This window comes from Paramisgurnus dabryanus, chromosome 3 (genome assembly GCF_030506205.2).
Source record: "Paramisgurnus dabryanus chromosome 3, PD_genome_1.1, whole genome shotgun sequence".
In the NCBI taxonomy this organism is placed as follows: Eukaryota; Metazoa; Chordata; class Actinopteri; order Cypriniformes; family Cobitidae; genus Paramisgurnus; species Paramisgurnus dabryanus.
The window spans coordinates 748,115-768,285 of NC_133339.1; the positions used below are offsets into that span (position 1 = coordinate 748,115).

Below are 20,171 nucleotides of genomic sequence, written 5' to 3' on the forward strand. Positions count from 1 at the left end.
TGCGATCCGCCGCCGCTGGGAAAGTTAACTTGTGCTCGCGGTCTGTCTTTCCATATCAAATGACAAGATACCACTCGTTTGTCACTAAATTAAATTTAATAGTGCTGCTATTGCAAAGCTGGGAAAACTATCTGCGTGTGTGACACAAAAGTTGAAGTGGTTCGGTACCGGTTTTGACTCGCTTTTTTAAAGCCTAAAGGCTTACAGAAATTGTCAAGGGTTAACATAATCAATCGTGTGATGGGGATTTTGTAACGTCAAAAAATTATATTAATATTCCTTATTACACATCTTAGAACGATTATTCGAGTCAATTTAAAGGCGATCTGATGTAACAGTTGTCATTCCTCTAAACAGTCGTCATTCCTCTGTCCTTTCACGAGGAACGTTGCTGAGCACATTCAAACATGGGGTGCGAAGCACGTGAGCCTCTTCAAACAACCCAGTATAATAACCCAGCAGGTTTAACCCAACAACTAGAAAACTGAAACTACCCAAAAAGTGTTAAAATGTAAATAACCCAGCAAAACAACCCAACAGACTCAACCCAGCATTTTGGGTTAAAAAATAACCCAGACATTTTTAGTTGACTTTATTACATTAACCTAATGTTATTTTCATTAAAATCAAACATCAGATGAATGTATTTTAATTTACGTGATTTAATGGCACCCATTGAAGTTTTATTGCTTTACAGGGTCTCTCCATCAACAAACTTGTTGATTGTTTAACATTCTGTCCTACACTAGGACTAGCCTTATGCCTTCACTGTGAAACCCATCAAGTCCTCCAACTCATACGACCAATGTGGTCGTCTGCACATTTTCTCAAATATGACCAACAGAAATGTTTACTAAATTAGCGCCTCTACCAGCAACAGGTGAAACGTAATATATTAGGGTATGAAATTAGATTTTGGGGTATAATTTTGCTAATGATAACCTGCATTGGGATATGATTTTCAATCTAAACTGCCAGGATTAATTATATTTATAATACACATTAGACTATTCAGGCATTTAGGGCAAATAACATACTCATTTATTTATTATATGATACAGTATAAAACCCAGCATACATCACAACTATTTTTTTTTAGTTTCTGCCTTAACTACAAGTGCATCTCGGTGAATAGCGCGGACGGGCCATTTTTTTATGTGGGCCAGTGAGATTTTTTTCTACATATAGAGGTTACGCGGATGCAGTAGCGAACTGGCTATCTGGAGCACCGAGTTTCAGTGGGCAGCATGGCAATGTAGGCCGGTTTGCTTTAATGCACGTAAGTTATAGAGTAATGACAATAACAATTACAACACTGTGTTTTTTATTTGCACCCACTTAAACTCACTGCTGTCATTGCTACCTCCTTTAAAACACACAGTCGCTTAGTGCAGTGATCTAACAGCGCACATCAGGGTCAAAATGTTGACAAATCAAAATTAAAGTTTCTGTTGACAGAAGCTTCAGTGAGCGAATTCCAGCCAATCACATTACAGAGCTGAAAAGCATTCCAACCAATTAAATGAAAGAAGACGGGAGTTTATCTTCACTATGTTTAAGCGTTTGTTTAGTGCTTTTCACATGAAGGCATATTTTTCCAAAGCTATTTTACAGAAAATGTGTCCTTATATTAAAAAAATACATATAATTAGCAAACTCAGAAATGTAAACTACTTAACTGTAGGTGAATTTTGCCATTTTAATTTAAAAATGAAAATTTAGATTATTTGCGTTGTAACGCTATTGCTTCAGTGACTGTCAGTCAAGCAAATAGAAACAACAGATGTTTATAGCAAACAGTATAAGATAAAGTTTGAATGTGTGTGTATTGTGGATTAAATAAGAATAGAAGAATTTACGAGAGGCCAGAACTGTTTTCATATGTAATAAAATGTCTTTACTTTTTTGTTAATACTATTTATATTTTATATTTATACAAAGAAGCAAATATTTTTGCAATTAAGTAATTACATTTATATGTGTGAATTGTTTGTGATTGTACAGAAAGACCAACACCTCAAGTGTCTGTTTGGCCTGCTGATCATGTATTCAGAGGAAAAGCTGTCACTCTTACATGTGTCATCAATGGAGGAGGAGTCAGCAGCTGGGAGTATAGCTGGTATAAAGATTCAATCATCCAGCAGAATAAACTCCAGTATTACACAATCAGACCTGTTACTGAGTCTGACACTGGAAACTACACCTGTAGGGGAAATTATATCAATGGATTACGATACTCACACATCAGTGATGCAGTTACACTGACAGTATCAGGTGAGTCTGTTTATCTCTTTTCATCATCATCCACAATAAAGTCATATTTAACACACAATGACTGATTAGATTTTTCAGAAATGCGCTTTCGTGTGAAATTAAAGCTCTCAAAACACACACTGTTTCTCATGTTAATGTTGTTTAGAGCAAAGCATTTATTTACTTTCCAGGCTACAGGTGAAGCAGCTCTTTACGTCTTCTAAAGTCTCATCATCGGTGCTCATTTATGTCCAAGAGAATCAATAATAAAGTTTTAAATTTTATTCATTAAATTTTTTATATTTAAAATCGTTTTTTGTGCTGCTGCGCATCCATGTGTGTGATATGCAAACCCGCGTTGTCCTCCCGTTTACAGGCGCATATTTCTAACATGTTCATTAAATAACAAAAATAATTGCGCCATAGACTTTAGACCAGGTTTTAGTTGTCTATTTTAGTTGCCTCAAAATAGCAGCGTGCCAACAATGCGCTTGAACACACCTCGTTTTTTAGACCAGAACGCCGATGGGCGCAAAATTGGGTGCAAATGCATTTGCTATTCAAACAAAGTTGCGCTAAACATGAAAATGATAATTGCGCCGGGTAAAAACTAGCAAAAGACACTTGCGTCGTGCATTGCGCTGCATTGAAATGATGTGAAGTGATTTACTGCATAATAACATCTGTTTATCTTTCAGTTGCTTCTCATGTGAAGATGCTTGGCTTCAACATGATCACTTTTCTGCTGGCAGCATGTTTGTCCATATCTGTTAGCGACAGTTTTCAAATGCTGTAGACTAAGGTGAAACCTATGACTGATTTTTTTAGGTTGTTATATTTACTTTTGTGTCTAAAGCAACATCTAACATCCAGTTAATGTCAATAATTGTTTTTGTGTGTATTTAACAGTTCCTCTCTCATCTGCTGAAGGTCAGTTGCAGTATGCAGTAAGAGAAGATGAAACATCAATCTGATATGAATGTGTTGTGAGTGCAGTGAAGCATCAGTCTGTGATCTCTCAATAACACATTCACAAACTGAATAACTGCAGTCAATAACAATCACAGTGACAATCACAAATTAATTCTGGAGTTAATCCTTTTATTATTGATATGAGTGTGAATTTGATACAAGAGAAAATGGGCAAAAGAGGGTTGTTTGATTTTTTTTATTTGTGTGTATATTAATTGTGTTTTAGTGTTGTAAAATTCTTATTGTTTTTGCATAGTTGTCTGTCTGTTGTTTTAGATTTTTCTATTAAATGCATATCACATTCTTGTGTCTTCTCTCCACCTTTTGAAATAACTTTTAAGATTGCCAAAGCATATTATTCAATCTTTATTTTACGTGATAATGAGCTTATTTATAATGATTCATAAGTAAATGCATAGCTCAACATGGAGCTCTTGTGTAAGTTGCATAAAACAACAAAACTAACTACTTTTTAAGCCTACTACTTTTTGAATAAACCTTTAATGAGTTGGTAGTATTTGGTGGAAACACTACATTGGTCGCAAAGTTTTTCAGCTCTCCAATTATGGCGATGTCATCCGGGTCTTAGATTAAACTGCATTCTTGAAACTGCAGCAATATATTATTGGATGATTGTGTAGTGAAGATGTTATTTGACTTCCACACACAAGGGGTCGCTGTGGTTTTTCTTGTGTTCTTGTGTATTGTTCTTGAGTCCTTCATTAATCTGATAAAACTGCATAGATATATACACTAGATGTCGCCTTGGGGAGACCACCGCCATCTTGGAACAGGGGTCTTGTCATAGGAATACCTAGGTAAAGCTGCTATATCTAGTGATGGCCAAATGAAGCGTTTCGAAGCATTATTGCTTTCCGATACAATTGTGCCGAAAATGGTTCATTACTCGAAGCTTCATTCAAACAGAAAATGCACACCACCATCTGCTGGTGAAGTAAATGTAATGCAACAAAGCTGACAATGCAAGTAGGCTAATGTTACCGCCCCATTTGGGCTGTCAGAGCTTTGACACTGTGTTCATGTTTCAAACCCTCAATAAAACATTGAACCTGAGATGTGTTTGTGTGTGAATATTTAGCTGTAGGTCTTGGACAATGTGGAGGAGGGAATTCATTAAATGTTGTGGTTTTTATTCAGAAATATAATTCACCAGAAATAAAATCACCAGCTTTTGAGAATATTCTCTCGCACGAAACAGATGATGCTGGAGTACACAAAAATTGTTTAGAAACCTTTTCTATGGTTTGGCTTCAGTTGCGGGAAAAATAAAGCCGCCAAGTTTCAAACCTGTCAACGCCGGATTGGGCTATCAAAGCAGTCGTGTGGTTTACTACAGAAATGAACCAGTGTGTTTGCTTCAGACGTCGTATTTCACGTGACTAGTGACGTAACGATACAAGCTCCGAAACAGGGGTTCATTGCAAGGACTTTTCGAGTCTGAAGCAAGCGTCGAAGCTTTGGTGTCAGACGTAACATCACTAGCTATATTCGCCTGTACTTCGAATTCATGGACAATGCCAGACTTTTGCACGTGTATGGATGTTAGGCCTACTAGCACTATGCATTATAGTTAGAAAAGTAGATTTTCATAATATCAAAACTTACATTTGTTTTCTGGACTCAATGGTAAATACATGTCTGACCGTTAAAACTTTTTTGACTTTGACACTAAGGGGTTCCCCTGTTTCAAGATAGCGTCTCTATTTGACTCATTCGGTCCAATGAACTGCCTGCCAAGGCGACATCTAGTGTAAATATCTATGATAAAACTGTTCTTGTCAACACATTCATTTCCCTTTAAGGTGGTAAGAAGTTTGTTTTTCCTCATTTATTTCTTTGTATCAGCTAACAACAAACAGTCATCATTTAGATTATTGTACATTTATAGGGGAACTCCAGCAGTTTCTTCATCTCTCAGTTTCTCCTCACAACACACAGTATGATTTACAATCAACATTTGTTTATTTTTAATTATCCCTGAACATTTTTCTGTCATTTTTTCATTATATTCTACTGTTCAGATGTGACTGAAACTTTTGTGTGGGAAACTTTGTCACGTTGTTGTGGTTGCTATGTAACTTTTAGTGAGCTGCTATGTGTTTTCTAGGCTGTTGTAAGATGGTTGCTATGATATTGTGTCACGACGCGGGAGTGGAGGGAGGACACAAACGCAGAGTTCGGACAAAATAAATAACATTTAATTATAAAACACGAGGGCAAACATGGTGAAAGCAGGAACATAGGAACATAAACACAGGAAACAGACAGGGTATCAATGACAATCATCCAGCACAGGCTGACGGAACAAAGGCATATAAATACAAACACAATCAAACATACAACAGGTGTGGTGTGTTGGCGTAATTAGTCCATGAGTGTCCAGGTGAAACGGATGAGTGCAAAACACAAAACATGTCACGGACTAGCCGTGACATAACCCCTCCCTCTAAGAGTGGCTACCAGACACTCACATAAAAACAAAACAAAAACAAAGTCTGGTAGCGAGAGTCCAAGGGAGGAGTGGAGGGCTTGGGGACCCTGGCGAAGCCGGCAGCCGCCGGGACAAAACCAACAGGACAGTGGGCCGGACTGCGCCAGGAGAACCGGAGCGATCGCTCCGAGAACCGAGGCAGACGAATTACCCCCCTTCTGGGAATCGTCGACGATGAGGTGCCCCCCGGAAGTCATCTCCTGTCCCCTCGCGGAAATGGAGACCCCCCCTCTTTCTGTAGCCACCCCGGGGAAATGATCGGGCGTGGTCCGTTCCGGATCCCCCTACGAGCGGGACGGTGGTCCTCCGAGGGACCGTCGACGACGACTCAACCGTTGGGGGACCGCCTGGGCCGATCCTCCTCCCGCAGGCCCGCAGGAGCGAGCGATCGCTCACGGTGGTCCCCAAGAGACATCGGGGATGATGGAATAAGAACCCCGATGTCACTACTCCCCCTCAACGAAATTCTTGGGGGAGCCGCCCTCCGCGAACTCGCTGCGTCCAATGCTGGCCGGATGATTCTGTCACGACGCGGGAGTGGAGGGAGGACACAAACGCAGAGTTCGGACAAAATAAATAACATTTAATTATAAAACACGAGGGCAAACATGGTGAAAGCAGGAACATAGGAACATAAACACAGGAAACAGACAGGGTATCAATGACAATCATCCAGCACAGGCTGACGGAACAAAGGCATATAAATACAAACACAATCAAACATACAACAGGTGTGGTGTGTTGGCGTAATTAGTCCATGAGTGTCCAGGTGAAACGGATGAGTGCAAAACACAAAACATGTCACGGACTAGCCGTGACATATTGTGGGTGTGGTTTTCTCATCTCTATGGTTCTTTTACTCTGTCAGATGTGTTTGTTTCATTGTAAGAATTGTAAGTCAGATCATTTAGTAAAGTAACAGCTTTTATCTTCTTAACAGACCCCAGAATTTCAGAGGTCAATCTTCAAGTACCACTCATTTAATTCAAATGTATTTTTAATATGTTCATCAATGTTAAAATTGAGTTAGGGTTAGTTGCTCTTGCACTTCTTGAAAATCATGTGACACCCTGTAGACCGGGCTCCCTCGAAGAAGTGAATGAGTTTTAAACACAGGAGAAGTGGTGGCGCTGCTTCTCTTAAAAACTGCATTAAGATAAAGTGTTTTGTGAAAATATACAGTCTACACACAAATATTGCACACTGAACGGCATTATATAGAAAATAATTGTGCCTTATGAGATCAATGCACTGTGTTGATCATAAAAGGAACATATGAAACAGCGCGTCTGTCGTAACTCCACTGAAATCTCCATGCTGAGCAAGCGTTCACAATATAACCATTTTTACACATTTTAAACGTATTACATATGAGAAATATTGATATTCCGTCTGATTTTGTATAAAATAATAATCAATCCTATTGTTTTTCAATGCAGCGTGATTCTACTATGGAAAAGGCAGTACTAAGGTCAGGGCAGTAGAGTCTTGTGTGTAAAACAAACCCAAACATATTATGATTAATATGATTAATCATATATAATATGATTAAAATGGAATTTAGATTTTGTGACAAAAATTCTCGGTCTCTTATTTTTCCCCTTGGATTAGCCCAGTGGTTCCCAAACTTTTTCAGCGTGTGGCCCCCCTTGTGTACGGTGCATTCCTTCGCGACCCCCCCAAAAAAATTTGTGACAAAAAACTGCTCTAAAATTCAACATTTTAATAAAAAAGAACATTAAATTATACAAAAAAGTAGTGCTTTTGGTTAGTAGCCTTATTTTTTAGGTTTAATTACACAGAATTCATGATAAATTAATGTATTTCATAAAATGTCATAAAACTAGGGCCCCCCTGGCACCATCCCGCGGCCCCCCTGGGGGCCCCGGCCCCCAGTTTTGATTAGCCTATCCCCAACATTTTCTGCAGTAACATTCTAAAATACTTAAGAGTAGTTTTGTATTTTTAAAATACTAATTACTTGTATTTTATTTAAAAACTATTTTCACATCAGTATTTTGTATTTTATTTTGTTACATTTCATGAGCCAGTATTTGTAGTTTGCAACAAAATACATTTTGATAATATTTGACTCTTAATATTTATATTTTAAGTAGTGAAAACTGAATTCTTGATATCAAAAATCCATATCATGTGAATGTAGGCTATAAAAGCTAAAATGGCTTGCCATACCATATAACTGTTTATAGTATGCATAAGAGCAATACTTGATCCCTGATGGTTATTATTTACTGAGGGATGTGCATTTATTTTGACCTTATCATTGGCATTATACCCATTCCAATGTAAATCCATTGGTTTTCATATTGCATTAATGTTGTCATTTAGGAGTGTTATCACGCTATTTTTGTTATGGTCCCTGTTCTCGTGTTTAACTCTCATTTTATTTCCTTTTTCTTTTTTAATGGCCAGATGGATAGGTCCGCTTCATATTGTCATCCCAGTAAACAGTAACACGCGCTGTAAAGCGAGCGAGGCAGGAGGAGGCGGGGCCTTACGTAATTTGCAGGGCCCTATGCAGTCTGCGTAGTAAGCGTATAGGGCTGATCGGCTCTAAATCTATTTTATTAAGATACAACCAGAAAATACTGGACATATGTACAAAAATTAAATATTCAGGACTAAATGTCGTCTTTAGGCATCGTCTGTGTTTAGTGTGACCTCTCTGACACATCTTGAGCCTTTTTGAGCAGAATGAAGTTAAAAGAATAATTTCTTTCAAATTAGAAATTAGGATTTAATTTTATTTCGATTTAAGAGATCTCGCAGTTTCCTGCTATTGCTCAAGTGGAAGGGAGTTTACCCTAAAAACTTGACACATCAGTTTACATTTTTATACAGTTTTTAATACTATATACACATTTCCTGTATTTTCTGGGTGTATTCTATTAAATAGACTGAGAAACAATTATATATGATCACTATAACATTGCAAAAACAACAAATATAATTCTGGCATAGTGGCTTAAGACTTTTGCACACTACTGTATAATGATCCGCTCTAATGTGGTGATCACAGACCTCAGATTCATCCATGCAGGGTAGCGGGGCAAAGCACAACCTAAAAACTGCAATTTTATATTCAATCAGAGAGGCCAGAGTTACAGATAGTATTCTTTTATTTTACTATAATTGCTGATTTTTTTTATTATTTTTTTTAACACTAATGTTTAAAAAAATTATCCGGCCCTCATGGTGACATTATTTACCATCCGGCCCTGAGCCTAAAATAAGTTTGAGCGTGAGTTTAAACCCCTGCTCTAGTGTAAGCGTCTCTTCACACTGTGACAAGATCTTCATAATCATACACGTGTTTTCTTTCTACTTCCTCTTGCAGCTTTATTTCTCTTATAAACATTGACTATAATCTAGATGACTAAGCCTCTTTATATTTCTAATATTATTGACTTCTCAAATTTGCTGCCAAAATATGTCTGTAGGGCCTACAAAGTATTAAAAAAAAATATTATGAATGATGTCATCTCTTTACAAACCCTCTTACTATTAGAAATTACAGTTATATTGTTAAACATGAAATGGATGAAACTAACTAAAATTGTTTAGGTGGTGTTCTGGGTGTTTGCTGACTGGCAGTTGAAAGATCACACCTAGAAGCCTCTTAAGTTATTGTGGTGTCCAGATACACACAAGCACGGGTTCCTCTTTCAATGTTCAGTAAGTCTGTGAGTTTTTTTTAACTTGCTATATAATCCAGTAATCAAGTATTAAAGCTTAGAAAAACATAACATCACACTCTTTAGTGTGATCTAAAGATCATCTGGTATCAGCTTGATCTCTGGTATCCTTCATAACTGTAGCACAAATGCTATAGTTATTATTGTCTTCTCAAGCATCACTAATGTCTGTGTTCACAGGTATAGCAGCACACATCAGTGTTAGAGGTCTTATGAAGATAAAGTTCCGTTTGGCTTTAGTTTCAGTTCTGTGGTATAAACCAATGTGTGAAAAACAGCAGTTGTTCATTAGCTTCTAATAGATTTAGTCCATTAATTTACAAATAAAGTCACTACCACCATTATTATGTGTAGTTACAGTAGTGACAAATGAATGTTGTTTTACTTCATCTGATGCTGTATGAAGTCACAACCAAACATTTGAAATACTGCGTTAGTTTATTTGATGCTTAATTTGTAGATTTACTGTCGAACAGTCATGTATGCCGCATCTCAGTTTACCTACTTATTATCTGCCTTAAAAGTATGTACTCATTTTGTTAAGTAAAACTATACTGTATATGCTGAAAGGTCACGTTCGTCCTGACATTATAGAGACAGAGCGCAGCGCGTCATAGCCTAAAAACCACACCCACCAGGGGGGGAAACAATCCAACAGTCTCCATTGACTTTGTATTGCGAGAGGCTGCCTCCTTGTCATTTCTGGCTTATTTAAAAAAACAGAATAATGCCTAAAAGCTGCTGTGTGACAATATGTAAAGCTAACAAGCCAAAGAACCCAGAAATAAGTTTTTATAAGCTGTCGAGCCCTGAAACCCAGTCTTTAAGGAGAAAAAAGTGGATCGCCGACTACGTTTCCCCCTAGTGGGTGCAGTTCAACCTGATCTCACAAATTTCTGTGAAATAGTCACGCATTATTTTGCTCAGTTTTGCATGACATTGTCACGTTTTCCACCATATTACGTGCCCCTGCCACGACTTTCTTTTCCGTGACGGTTTCACGTATTGGTTACTCAACTGTTTTTCCTATTTTTAAACAATTGTTGCTTCGGTTTGGGGTTAGATTTGCTGTTTGCGTTAGGATTTCACTTTAAGTATTGGTTTATACAATTTTTTCGTATGCTTTTTAAACCATCGTCGACTGACCTTAGGGTTAGAGTTGGGTTTGGGTAAGGATGTCATTTTATGTAACAGAAAGTTGTTCTAACCCCAAACCGAAGCGACAATTGTAAGAAAATAGGAAAAACAGTTGAGTAACCAATAAGTGAAACTGTCACGGAAAAGAAAGTCAGGGGCACGTAATATGGTGGAAATACGTAGCAATGTCACGCAAAACTGAGCAAAATAATGTGTGACTATTTCACGTATATTGTGAGATCAGGCTAGTGCTACTAATAGAAGTACTATGAAAAGTTGCCTGTTTCCACTTTTGTGTCTTTAAACGCTCGTTTTTTGAAGTCGACAGCTTATAAAAACTATTTCTGTTTTTTTTGGCTTGTTAGCTGTACACCTTGTCACACAGCAGCCTTTAGGTATTAACTTTTCATAGTACTTCTATTAGTAGAACTGCGTCCACTAAGGGGAAACGTAGTCGGCGATCCACTTTTTCTCCTTAAAGTCTGGGTTTTACGGCTCGACAGCTTATAAAAACTTATTTCTGGGTTCTTTGGCTTGTTAGCTGTACATATTGTCACACAGCAGCTTTTAGGCATTATTCTGTTTTTTGTTATGAGCCAGAAATGACAAAGAGGCGGCCTCTCGCAATACAAAGTCAATGGAGATCGTTGGATTATTTTCCCCCCGGTGGACATGGTTTTCAAATTTGCATAAGTGCGTACTGTCTCTACTAAAAAGTTTTTTGACTAAACTCCGCCCACAGGAATACGTCATAAACCAGCTACACAATCAAAACTCGATATGTATTTCTAAAGTAGGCACTTCATAAAACCTGAAAGACATCAGCCTGTTTTTAGGACAGTAAAAACAGCGCTATACAGATAAAAAGAAAGGGTGGAAACAAGGCCGTTTTATCCAATGCTTTTAAGTCTGAGGCAATGCCATTTTATCTGATGACTGCATACTGAAGCTGAGGTCTGAGGATGTCCTAAAACGTACACCGTACTCACAATCTACTTGTCTTTCAAACTGAAACTAGAAAACATTTGCAGGCCGCACATGTGCGAGTACAAATGCTCGCGCTGTCTCATTTGGATGCAATGTGTTAAGTTTCAAGTACATTAAACATTTTATGCTAATAGCTTTTTTTGTAAACTGACACATTTAACAACATAAAAAGCCCATCAATGGTTTAAAAGCATTTGGCCTTAAAAGTGTCTGGGATGCGCATCCATCATTACAATCATTCATGTGCTTAGTGCCACCCAAAGGAGCCATAAAATAACAAGGCTGGGAAAACTATTCATAGCATCTTGTTTATCAATTTATTTATCGACATCCGTTGTCAGCATACCGATTTATGTATCGCAATATTGGTATGTATTGTCCCACCCTAGTTGCGGTGGCTGACAGCGGGTGACAATTAATTAGCTTTTTTTGACGTGTTCCTCCCAAACTAGGTTAATAAAACATCATGGGGTGGTTTCCTGAACAGGGATTAGTTTAAGATAGTACAAGAACAGCTTAGCTTAATTATGAAATATAACTAGTTTGAACAAACATGCCTTACTAAAAACATTACTTGTGTGCATTTTGCGGCAAAACCAAGAGCACTGATGTATTTAAATATATGTCAGTGCAAGTTGCTTTCAGTTTAAACACCTCTTACATTTAATTTAGTGTAGGACTAGACTAATCCCTGTTTGGGAAACCGCCCCCAAATGGTTTAAATGCAGAGACCACATTCCAAGTATGGGTTACCATACATTGGCAAATACATCACTTTCACTTATAACAGTATGATTTGAGACACACTAATTTTAGTTTTGAAGACGAAAATTGTGATGTAGGGGAGGTACATGGTGTTATGGAGGAAGTGTTTATCACAGTGTGAAGTGTGTCAGTCATCAGTAGATCAGTATGGAGTTGATTTCTCTTCCTCTAGTTCTCTGTAAGTATTATATTCTCTCTATGGATTTAACTACACATCAATTACTGACACATTGTCTACAGGATCAAGTCATTTACTGCTCCGGTGAGGTCCCCATGAGGAAACAAGCTTATAAATCAAACAGAATGATGTTTCTTGAAAATGTGAAAGTTTTCTGTGATGGTTGGGGTTAGGGGAAGGGAATAGAATATACAGTTTGTACAGTATAAAATGCATTACGTCTATAGAATGTCCCCACAAAACATGGAAAACACAGTGTGTGTGTGTGTGTGTGTGTGTGTGTGTGTGTGTGTGTGTGTGTGTGTGTGTGTGTGTGTGTGTGTGTGTGTGTGTGTGTGTGTGCGTGCGTGCGTGCGTGTGAATCAGAAATTAATGTGTTGTTGGTGAATGAGGGACATCAGTATGTTTGTTCAATTTTTTTGCATAGCGATTGTTCATTTCACTTGTGCACTATATGATCCTGCATAAGTAAATTGTAATGTTTAACTTAAACGGTTGGCTGTTGCTGTTCTCAGAACAGTTGAACAGAAACTTTTGTCTTGTGCAATCTGTAAACAGCACAAACAGCAGCATTACATTAAGTGCAACGGGTAAAAGCAACAACAACAACATTAAATATGATTCTGTAGCTGAGATGAAGATCATTTTACTGTATTAAAGACGTTTGTGGAAAAGGTAAACATACAGTATGAAAGTAAGGGTCTGCATTACCGCGCGCCTGTCTTGTTCGTCTCCATGTTTCTTTTTGCGCGTTGCCATCAATCAATCATCCGTGGCGTGTCTTTATCTCCTTGCATTTTTTTTATATTGTTCACTCAGTAAAGGATATGATTTAAAATGTAGCGAAGTACAATACTTTAAACAAAACATACTTAAGTAAAAGTACAGATTTTAAAAACTACTCAAAAAAGTAAAAGTACACACATCAACTACTCAATTACGTAAGTAAATGTAATTCGTTACTTTCCACCTCTGGGTAACGATATGTCTTGCGATATTTAGATATGTAATTGTCACGGAAACCAGTGACACAAGTCGGCAGCACAACTTTCGAAATAATGAGATTTTTTTTTTTTAATTTGTGATTTTCGTTTTTTTTGCAGAATCTGTTAGTTGAGATCATGAAAAAGCCTCTCCATGTTAGAGATAGCTGGTTTTGTACATTTAAAAGCGTACATTTTGCGGTTGGAATTGGCTTGTTTTTCCAGAGATTCTAGTGTGCAGCGGGGGGCGTTTATTGTCTGTGTGTATTTACATACTGGATAAGCAGCTTTTGTTTGTTTTGTTTTTGCCCCCGCCCCCAAAGGGAACAGCGTGGCTACTTAATAGGGATAGATCACCCAAAACTGAAAATAATGTCATTAATGACTTACCCTTATGTCGTTCTAAACTCGGAAGGCCTCCGTTCATCTTTGGAACAAAGTTTAAGATGTTTTAACGGTAGATTTATACAAGTTGTTGTATTTTTCAAACTTACAGCCAGTGCTTTAAGTGGGCCGGAACGCGCCGGTACTCAGTACCGGCACTTCTAAATATAGCTCTTGAGCATACCACCACCTCTCCGTGCGCCCAGAACGTGCGTTTAGCATACCGGAACGCTCATTTGCATATCTGTTTAAAAATCAGAGGTTTAATTTAATCCTTTGGCTGCGCTGCCGCTTTTCAGAGCGCCCTTCACAATGTACGCTGCCTAATTCGTCCCACCGAGAGCAGAGACTACATTACCCATACACCCTTGCGTTTACAAGTTAAAAGCGCATGCGTCGCTTTTGGCGCTGACTGTCAGTCAGTGTGGTCTGGACTGGAGAGGTGTGTGTTTGTGTGTGAAACGCGCAACCATAGCTGCTTGGTTAAAATGAAAGTACAATGACCAAATATGCCCTCCTTGTTTTAGACTCTGAGTAGTAAAAGAACAAGGTCAGAATCAGAGGACTCGCTGGCTGACATCCCACAAAGCCAGAATGACAGCTACAGGTCAGACGCAAGCTTTATCCAATACCCTTTTGTAGCTATGTGACAATCTCCGCTGTGTCACGGCTGTCTGTTTGGTTCAAGCACCTTCGAATGTGCAGAGTAAAAACACTCTTGAAATTGTAATAGACATTTAGTTTAATTGCTAAACTACAGTACAAGTGAACGAAATTTCAATTAATTTGAACGACAACGGGAGTTTTAACACCTGCAAAATGGAAAACAATGGGACAGTTGATTGACAAGTGATGACTTTCTAGTTTCAAATGGCCAGTATTTTTATTATTCTTGAACCCATGGACATGGTCTTAGTGTCATTTTAAAGTTTTTTTCAAGCTCTTTCTATCTTTAACCATGCTGAAAATTTTACTCACATATCTACCCTTTGCACAGATAATCCACAAATTTATTCAAGGATTTATTATTTTTTACAAGGTCGTCTGTTGACTGCTGAATATAAAACCCCTTCAATATAGGAGTCGAGTCAGCAAAAAAAACAAAAAACAAAAAAAAACTAGAGTACCGGCACCTCTTTTGGGCCACTTAAAGCACTGCTTACAGCGTGTGTCTCCCCAGACTGTAAACGAAGCTCGGGCGCACCAGAAAAAAGAAAAAAGAGCTGGGGCGCAACAGATAGCAGTCAGTTGCATCGTACGTCAGCTGCGTCACTGGCTTGTTCGACGCAGTCAGATGAAGTCAAAGTACCGAGAGAGATCTTCAAGAAATCTTACGGAGTACTTTAATTTCGACTCGCTCTCGCTGTACTTTGACGTCTTGTAGCGCAGCATGAAGTCAAACACACACAAAAAGTCACACAGAGACCGTTGAATTCTTAATATAATTGGCTACATGTTTTGTCTATCAATATTTTCCATTAAGTCATTGACTGATGGAGATATGAGCGAGCGATTGGTTACATCCTTAAAGGACGTCACGTTTTCGACGGGGCTGTTTGGATTATCTATTATACTACCTCCCTACTTTTAAATACCAACTTTGAACTCGGGTTGAATCATTGGCGTATTGAATGTCATTGCCTTCATTTGTGTATAATTAGCACCCCTGTTTATATTGTCCTCCATTTGGTGAAAATAATATCTTGACAAATGCGATTTAATTTGCTGAAACGTTGGTCTAATTAATAGGGCTCGGATGATTAATTGCAATTCATACAAATAATGCCAAAGGAATGTTGTTTTATTCCAATATTAATGTTGTATGGAAAAAGTTCACCTACTTATATGTAAGGGATAATGTAGAGGCAGCTGGTAGTTATCGCGAAATAAGCCCCGACAGTGTGATCAGGACCCGACGCGAAGCGGAGGGTCTTGTATCACACTGAAGGGGCTTATTTCGCGATAACTACCGGCTGCCTCTACATTATCCTGCTTATTACACGGCTACTTGCCACATAAGGAAAAAACTGGACATGAATATGAATTTGAAACATTTTATTAGCATATTTTTTTAATTAACATTTTTATCCTTCCGCGAAACGATATAGTACCACGTGACTAACATTCAAAGGAATTACATAAAAAGACAGAAAATACAGAAGGACTATTTATAACATCAACATATGAATATATATATTTGAGAATTTTATTTATTTACAAGTATTAAATTGCACATTTCCATTAATTGTGAACTGTGACATTGTAAATGTGGTCCCAGCAGGGATGTTGAAGTTGATGTTTTTGGTAGAGTCAGCGAAAGTTTCCTCTATGGACGTTGTGTTGATTGCACCTAAAATCACACTTATCATTAAAATATGTTGGTGATTGCATTTTATGATAAATGTTATATTTAATGCGAACACTTACTGCTTGCCAAGCTGTTGTCAGGATTTGATGAGAGTATACTGCTCCATTTCTGTCTGTCAGTGGTGGTCGGGTGTCCAGTAAGTCTTTAGACTGCTTTCACATCTATGTCCGGTCACAGTCATAATCTCTCTTGTTTCCAATCCGGCACGCGAGAGAAGTTGCACAGCCGTGCTTCTTAAACTGTGGTTTGTGTATCTTCCTGAGAGGCCAGCTGCTTCGCTGATTGTGGGCATCATCTTGGCAAGGTAGTTATGTCCCATCGGCTCTTTAGAGTACCAGACTGTTCTTTTGTTCAGTGTTTCCTGGTTTTGTCGTAGTGGATGAAGATAAAATGCGTCTGTGTCTGACGGACAGAGTGCCAGGAATTTTTTGAAAGTAGCAACAGGACACTTGGGGTTGTTGGGTTCAGCGAAGATACAGCCTCTGTAAATTTCTTTACATGGATCTTTCGGGTCATTGTGGTTTTTAGTCTCTGCATTGTGGGACAGAGTAATGTATTCGGTACCATTGTCGTCACATTTCATGGTAAAAGAATCCCTTCTTAAATCTCGGTTCCCTTCTCTGCCTCATCTTGCTAGATGTAGTTGTACATCAAACCACACTTTCCGAACTAGACCAGTTGCTGTGTCTGGCGACAGCACATCGGAGTTTCGTATTAGATGCATGTCTGCTGGCGAGATCGGTGGATGATGGTGGCTAATGTCTTTGGCAGCTTTACGAATGGCTTTAATTGTAGATTTAAAAACTGCATTGCTGGAGTTGAAGGTTGGACTTTTCAGGATATCAAACTTTTTTAAATATCTGGCAATGCCAGTCCTGATGGCCATAAAGCTGGCTATTGAATATGTCTGACCGTTCGCACTTTGCACATATGCATAAAATGATCTTAACACCTTATTAAGATCCTATGCTTCTTACTTGCCTGACTCTGTCTCCATTTTTTTCTCTTTTAGCCAGTCTTCGAGAAGTTTTAATGCCCATTCTGTATTTTTTTTGTGTTTGCTTCATAGCTGTCATGCTCTATTTGGTCAAGTTCAGTCTCAGAAAGCTCTCTGTGTCTTGTCGTTGTTTGTTCTTCGTAGTTACATTTTCGTTTTTTCTTCTTAATTGGGGAGCCATCTGAATCGTCATCTATCCACTGTTCAAACGTTTTGTTTTTACCGTACATGTTAAAATTAATGTCAAAATTTTCCATTGTGGTTGTCAATGTCCAGTGTTTGTCAGAAGATGGCGCCAAATGGTAATCTATGTTGGCGCAGAGGGATTTTAAGCGTGCAAGTAGTACCGGCTATGCGTTATTATTTTGGAGCGGTTATTATTTGAAAAGAACGAACCTGCAAATGTCTCAACTGACCAATCAGAATCAAGCATTCCAGAGAGCCGTGTAATAATATGCAATAAGGTATTTTTGTTGTGTGAAAGTATTCTGTATACTTTTAAATGCTCAGCAAACAGTATGCAATTACTACAACGTACTAAAATTGAAAAAAAAAAAGAGTGTTATTGTCTAAACACAGTCACACACATCAAAAAAACTCTGCTACTTTTTTTTGCTTTTCTTCATTCATTATTTTATTATTCAAAGCTGGTCTTTCTGAAGGCCTCCTCTACTGGCCTTCCTGCATTGTCTTTGGTTGATATAAACCAACGTTTTATTTCAACAAAAATAATAGCATAAACTTAAAGCATAAAATTACCTATGCCCACATGTCAGAATATTTAATTTGGTGCTGTAAACTGATCTGCTGCAAATGATTCAGTAATCACTAGGGGTGGCACGGTTCACAAAACCCTCGGTTCGGTTCGTATCACGGTTCAAGGGTCACGGTTTTCGGTTCTGTACGGTTCGTTTTGTTATTTTTAATTTTAATTTTTAACACTCCAGAAATGTACTTCAACATATGATATATAGCTTAATTAATTATTCACAATTTAGGATACAGTATAAAAAAGTTATATCATGTAATCATGCACAAACTGAATTTGACTTGACTTTAAGCACATTATTGTAACCATCTCTGAGGAATGCCAGGTGAGATTTTGATACAGCAAGAGGGAAGACATTGATAATTTCAACATGCTTTTCATTTATTTGGCAAAAAAATCAAAATGTGCCATCATGAACTTATGTGCCTTTTTAGCACACAAAGTGTAAACTTCAGTGTAGCTCTTACAAAATGGTATCATTTAAGAAAAAGAGCAGAACTCTTAAAGCTCAGAAAAAGAGCAGAACTCTTAAAGCTCAGACTTTTAAATAAGTCAGAATATATTAAACATAATTGCCTATAATGAGGCTATAACCATAGCAAATGCCATAAACATAAAGTGAAGCATAAGTTCAACCAGCTCAACACAAAAACAGTACTGTATCAACAATGCTTCTATTCCCTCATTTCCCTGAGAGTAAGGATACATTTTTTTTAAACTTGAAATTAAAGTGCAGTATTTGGAAACATAGCTGGAGTTCTTTTGTAAACCTAAAGTGCCACTGTAATATTTTTAATATTTAAAACAAAAATGCAGGCTATCAGTATAAAATGTTGCATACAAATCAAACACACTGCAGTGTTTTAAAACAACACTGTTCTGTTCACTTTATTTTCATATTTTTCTGCAAGAATATTAGTTTGTCCACATTTTCTGGCAAGAGACGAGACCTACTTGCAGTGACGATGTCCCCTGCCGTAGAAAAAACACGCTCACTTGGCACAGATGTACCTGGGACAGCGAGGTAACGTTGTGCTAACTTAGCAATGTGTGGGAACTTATGTTCATTGCACTTCCACCATGCTAGTGGGTCTTCATCCACAGAGATGCAGCCTGTGGCTTTGTATGAGGTGACCTCTTCACGAATTATGTCGGACAAAGGCTTTGTGCTTCTTTCCTCTGTTGTAAAAAAATCTGCAAATACCGTTGCCATGGCAGATTTTTTCTGGGGAGGAGATGTCTCTGATGGCCCTGGCTCCGCTGCCGAGGCCGCATGGGCTTCACTGTGTTGAACCTGACGAATATAAGACAAAATAGCGATTTTGGAAATGTTAATAATAATAAATAGCTCTCATGGCAGCAATCAATAATTCTCTACTGGGCAGTGGGGAATAGAAAAATATTACAAAAGGCAAAAACAGATTAAATATGCTTGGCTTAGTCTAAAAAAAAGAAAACAATAGTTATAATTGGGATAATTGCTGATAAATTACACGTAGGCCTACTTTAGATAATAGATATACAAAAGAAAACCACAATACCTGCTTTTCAATGTCCATGGTGAGATCATCATATATTTTCTGAACACAGGCTTCTTCCAGGTAAGGCAGAGACTTGAACCTTGGATCCAGTGCTGTGGCTCTGTGTAGATAATCCTGAACACTAGGGTCATTGTATCTGGCTTTAAGGTCTTTAGTGATGGCTGCCTTAGCTTCTTTGATGGTGGTACTGTCCTCTGCACTTGATGTCATGGCTTTGAGTATCCTCATCTGCAGTGGGATAATCATTGAAACTGAGGGGGATGTTTCTGTGCTCATAAGGGTGGTTACATTCTTCAGTGGTTTGAGAATATTAATGAGGTCCTCTGCGAGTTTTGTTTCACTGTCAGTTAACAGGGAAATGTCCTTGACTTTCTTTTTCATATCCTTGTCGATCAGGGCAGAATAGATGGCAGCCTGTTGCTCCACATAACGTTCTAACATGTCATATGTTGAGTTCCAACGAGTGGTTACATCGTGTATTAGTTTGTGAACAGGCAATTCCAGCATATCCTGCTTGGTTTTTTAGGACATGGGCAGCTGTTGTGCTTCTGTGAAAGAAATTAACCACCTTCCTAACCCTCCCTAGGAGTCTGGATACTTGGTTTAGTG

General features: G+C 38.1%; 1 protein-coding gene across 1 annotated transcript in view; it reads left to right on the forward strand.

Annotated features, from left to right (window-relative positions):
- LOC135733720 (Fc receptor-like protein 5) overlaps positions 1 to 20,171 on the forward strand; it is a 45,780-nt gene that overhangs the window by 13,800 nt on the left and 11,809 nt on the right. Inside the window, exon 3 of the mRNA XM_073813726.1 lies at positions 2,005 to 2,274. Within this exon, the coding sequence (XP_073669827.1) occupies positions 2,005 to 2,274 (270 nt within the window). The remainder of the gene's footprint in view (positions 1 to 2,004; positions 2,275 to 20,171) is intronic.